This window comes from Protobothrops mucrosquamatus, unplaced genomic scaffold, assembly GCF_001527695.2.
Source record: "Protobothrops mucrosquamatus isolate PMUCROS unplaced genomic scaffold, P.Mucros_1.0 scaffold_26, whole genome shotgun sequence".
Classification (NCBI taxonomy): Eukaryota; Metazoa; Chordata; class Lepidosauria; order Squamata; family Viperidae; genus Protobothrops; species Protobothrops mucrosquamatus.
The window spans coordinates 26499-31627 of NW_015386102.1; the positions used below are offsets into that span (position 1 = coordinate 26499).

The window sequence follows — 5129 nt, forward strand, 5'->3', positions numbered from 1 at the left end:
TAGGGAGGATTTTAAATCGGGTTCACTTTTTTAGAAAATTTTAAACAGCACAACTCTAAAATATTTGGTTTTAATTGGTTTTATTCGGTGGGGATTGTAAATATGTTTCTGTTTTTAAATATGTTGTGAGCCGCCCTGAGTCCCGTTGGGAGAAGGGCGGGATATAAATCAAAAATAAAGTAAAGTAAAGTAAAGTAATAAAATTAAAGTAATGGTGCAAAGAGTTGACTAGTTGCCCAGAAAGCGATGTAAAATAGTATTATTAAGTGACCAAGGCTACAGTTGTAAAAAAAATTAGAAGAAAAATGGGTGGAAACTGAACCAAAGGTGGCATTTCTACTGTACACTTTTCCCAAAAGGTTTCCACCATTTTGGCCACTACTGTACGTGCTCTTTTGAAGATCAAATCTGAAATTCTGCACAATTTATGTGTATTTCAATAGCATGTGTTTTGCAGTCCTTATTATGGAACATTATGGAATAGAAGGTGTGAGAAGCGCATCGCTTCAAGCATGAAGGTAGCCATATTCCTTGCAAGGGTCAGCATGATGCTTTTCATAGGATTGCAACTGAAGCAGAACGGTGTCAGTTGCTTCATGAACCTTCTTCGCTCTTAGAAATAACGTGCCAGGCTCCATAAACCAAGAAAGACACACTGTGATTCTTCCAAGCAATTTTTTTTTTAAATGATTGTTCCTCACCTAAAGACAGAATCTTGCCAAACTAAAGCATGCTAACATTTCCATAAAGCGTATACTCTGGGAACTGTTGAGGAGGAACCATCTTCACCCTCTTTCTCTCACACAAACTCTCTCAGCTGAGTTGCCTTCTGCTTCCCCTGGAAACACTCTGGAATCCAGACTGCATTTCCATCACACAACTGTGCCAAATCACTATTGCGGCTATTCCAGACAATATTTGAACGAATCTTTGTTCGTACGTTAATACTGACATTTCCTGGAAGAATGAGGGCAAGACTTGTTTCCTGGATCTCAGCTTTTAACTCCTCGGTGTCATTTTGACTTTTCTTCTCAGGCTTTTTCACGCAGAGAAGATTTCCAACACCAATTTGGTTTTCATCATGAGCGACAGTAAAGAGTTGTGTCATCACTGTGATGCGAGGCCGTTGATGCAAGCAGAGAAGCCTGGTATCCTTTCCTACTTGGCTTGAGACTGGTTGTGTATTTGCTTACAAAAGAATATTGGAAACAGCTGGAGAATCTGATTCTAAACTATAACCTGGATCAGTAGTTGTTTTGGGTCTGTGTGTGGGTGTGATGTTATGTTATTCCACACCAGCCTTCTTTCTGTGCAGTCTTAATATGTTCATTACCATTGACCGGTCCATTGATTGTGTTCCATTAAGTCAGCATTGATTTTTAGCATGTAGACAGAAATAGACCTTCTCCAGGATAAACTTCACCATAGCTTTAGAACAATATCACTAATTTTATTTTATTTTTTAAAAAACCATTTTGGTCTAGTGGTGAAGGCACCAGGCTAGAAACCAGGAATCTGTGAGTTCTAGTCCTGCCTAGGCATGGAAGCCAGCTGGGTGACTTAGGGCCATTCACCAAGACACGGTGAGTTCTAGTTCCACCTTAGACACAAAAGCCGGTTGGGTGATTTTGGGCCAATCACCAGGAAACAGTGAGTTCTAGTCCCACCTTCGACACAAAAGCCGGTTGGGTGATTTTGGGCCAATCACCAGGAAGCAGTGAATTCTAGGTCCACCTTAGAGACAAAATCTGGTTGGGTGATTTTGGGTCAATCACCAGGAAACAGTGAGATCTAGTCCCACCTTAGACGCAAAAGCCAGTTGGGTGATTTTGGGCCAATCACCAGAAGATGATGAGATCTAGTCCCACTTAGGCACCAAAGCCAGCTGGGTGACTTTGAGGCATTCACCAGGAGACAGAGAGTTCTAGTATCACCTTAGCATGAAAGATAGCTGAGTAGTTTGGGCCAGTCACTCTCTCAGCCCAACCCATCTCACAGGGTTCTTGTTGTGGGGAAATAGGAGGAGGTATTAGAAATGTTTGCCACCTTAAGGTATTTATAAAAATGATAAAGGCAGAACGAAATAAATAAATAAAACAAAACCAGTTAAGCGATTTACTCTTTCTATGTATAATAATTCTTGCCTCTCTCTCTCTCTCTTTTAAATGATATCAGCATTACAGTATCTTATCCTCAGCTCACGTCCAATATATTCTCCATATTATCATTTTTTTTCCCCTTGATCTTTTGGTCCCCAACCTTTCTCTACACACACGACAAGACAATTCACCAGTATGCCTTCTACTACAGGATAATGAAGATGATGAAGGATTAGGTCACACAATCCGCTCCCACCCCATAAGCCTCTTGGACTCAATGAGGTAGCCTTCTAAGCCTACCTCAAATACACGTCCAGCCTTATCACAACAAGAGGGAGCATTAGACGGTAGAGATAAAGCCCCAACAGATTGCTGGCTCCAAAGCTAGTGGTCACCAAGGTTGAACGACGTTGTCATCAAAACGGACACGTTCAGTTGGAGCTCCAGGATTGGTTGGCTTACGGAACCTGGGACGGGGTGGGCCATCTTGTTCTTTGCTCAGATAGCAAAAAGCTCTTCTCTCCCTCTTCACCTCGTTCTGTTATATAAGTGAAGAGGAAGGTTGTGTTGTGTTCCTTAATCAAGGGGCAGATGAAGGACCCAATCCCTGTGAAATGGTTCAACACCCCAGGTACAGAAAAGGACCCGACGCCTGCTTTGATGATGCTAAAGTAAGTCTCCTCTTTTGAGGAAGGGGCCTCTTAGACATAAGATCTTTTCTTTTTCTCTTTCTCCCCTCCTGAGAATAGTTTCCATCTTTGATTTTACTTTCTCTCTCCCTCTCTCTCTCTCTCTCATTACACATACTGCTCGTTCCAGATCAGAGCCGTTCTAATGCAAATGCTCTCACAATTAACATAAAACCAAGGGCTGCTTTTTCCGAGCTGCAGTGATTGTGCTTTCACACACAATTTCTATCTTAAAAAATAAAAATAGGACAGTCTGTGCTGGCTTTCTCTGCACAGCCATGGCACACTTCCACGGTGGCTTCAAACATCCTTGAAAACTGAACTTTTAGATATTATGTTTTGTTTTGTTTTTTTTCCCCTCCTTTCCTTCTGACTCACGGGCATAATGCATTTTCCCTGTTCCAAAATCTCTTTATTCGTGGGCACGCTGTGATCTGGAGGATATTACTTCTCTGTTTCAAAGAATTTTCCTTGTAAAAGGATGGTGCATGATCACAAGGACACAGATATAATTACTTAATTTTGCTCATATTATGAAGTGCCCATGATATTAAAAAAAAGAAATAATAATAATTGGTGTCCTCACGATTGCTGGACTCCAGCAAAGCAATTTTGGAACAAATATTTAAGTTTGACAGAAAAGGTTAGATCCAAGAGAGAGGGTCTAATTTAGGAATAAATATTTAATTTTGACAGAGAAAGTTAGATCCAAGAGAGAGGGTTTAATTTTGGAATAAAATATTTAACTTCGACAGAGAAGGTTAGATCCCAGATAGATAGATAGGAATAAAAGAGGCTACACATACATACACTCACAAATATACAGTATATAGGTGTGTGTTAAAACCTCACATGTTGGAACACAAAGATTATGTTGACTTTCAACTGTTCAACAGGGGAGTCCTCCATAGAATTTCAGACTGGTGGTTATACAGAACATGACAGTCATGAAAACCCATGATTTAAAAGTGTTTTTTTTAACAAAGTTTTTTTCTTTTTTTAAGGTGGTGGACAACTTGTGAAATAAAAGTTCTCTATCTTTATTTGGGATTCAATCTTTGCTAAGTGCAAAGATTGAATCCCTCCTTCTTTGGGCCTCCTGGAAGACCTCCAAGGTCCCTTCCAGCCAGTGGTGGGATTCAAATATGTGAATAACCGGTTCTCTTGTGTGGATGCCGCTTCCGGAGATCCATTCTGGGTCTGGGCAACAAAAAAAAAATTAGCTACCGGTTCTGACAAAGTGGTGCGAACCGGTTGAATCCCACCACTGCTTCCAGCCCTAGGAATCCATGATTCTGTGATTCCAAGGGAGTTTCCCCAGGACACAATTTTACAGTCCAAGATCTTGGTTTAGGTTGCAACCCTAAAGGTGCTTTTTCAGGAGGGAACTGGACTTTCTTGTTTTTCTCTGAAGATGCTTTACTTCTCATCCAAGAAGTCTCTTCAACTTCTTAGATGAGAAGCAAAACATGTTGAGACTCTAGAAAGAGTACAGAGAAGAGCAACAAAGAGGATCAGGGGACTGGAGGCTAAAACATATAAGGAACGGCTGCTGGAACTGGGTATGTCTAGTTTAACGAAGAGAAGGACGAGGGGGGACATGATAGCAGTGTTCCAATATCTCAGGGGCTGCCCCAAAGAAGAGGGAGTCAAGCTATTCTCCAAAGCGCCTGACGGCAGCACAAGAAGCAACGGATGGAAACTAACCAAGGAGAGAAGCAACCTAGAACTAAGGAGAAACTTAGCTGACCGTTAGAACAATTAACCAGTGGAACAACCTGCCTCCAGAAGCGGTGAATGCTCCAACACTGGAAGTTTTTAAGAAGAGACTGGACAGCCATTTGTCCGAAATGGTATAGGGTTTCCTGCCTGAGCAGGGGGTTGGACTAGATGACCTCCAAAGTCCCTTCCAACTTTATCATCATCATCATCATCATCATCATCATCATCATCATCATCATCATTATTATTATTACATCTTCAAAGAAAAACAAAGGAAGTCCAGTTGCCTCTTGAAAAAGCACCTTTGGGACAACCATGACCTGGATGACGGAGAGTCTCCAGAGACCTTTAGGTTGCAACAAAGGTGTGTGTTTGAAGTCATAAGAACAACGGGTTTTAGCAATGAAAACGTTGCCCTATGACAGTGGTTCTCAACCTGTGGGTCGGGACCCCATTTGGGGTCGATCGACCATTTCATGGGGGTCGCCAAGCAAGGCTGTCCGCCATTTTTTTTGTCCGCCATTTTTTCCCCTTTTCCGGCGGGTGCCTTACCTCCCTTGGGCTGGGCCAGCTGGTGGTCGGCCTGCTCCGTCTCTGCCGCTTGCCAGCTACGCCTCGG

The 5129-nt window shown here is 42.1% G+C and overlaps 1 protein-coding gene across 1 annotated transcript in view; it reads left to right on the forward strand.

The window, feature by feature from the left end:
* Nucleotides 1-5129, forward strand: part of LOC107303241 (voltage-dependent calcium channel subunit alpha-2/delta-1-like) — a gene marked incomplete at its 5' end in the record, with an annotated part of 42887 nt that overhangs the window by 24335 nt on the left and 13423 nt on the right. Inside the window, 2 exons of the mRNA XM_015832449.2 lie at nucleotides 1036-1148; nucleotides 2691-2770. Of these exons, the coding sequence (XP_015687935.2) occupies nucleotides 1036-1148; nucleotides 2691-2770 (193 nt within the window). The remainder of the gene's footprint in view (nucleotides 1-1035; nucleotides 1149-2690; nucleotides 2771-5129) is intronic.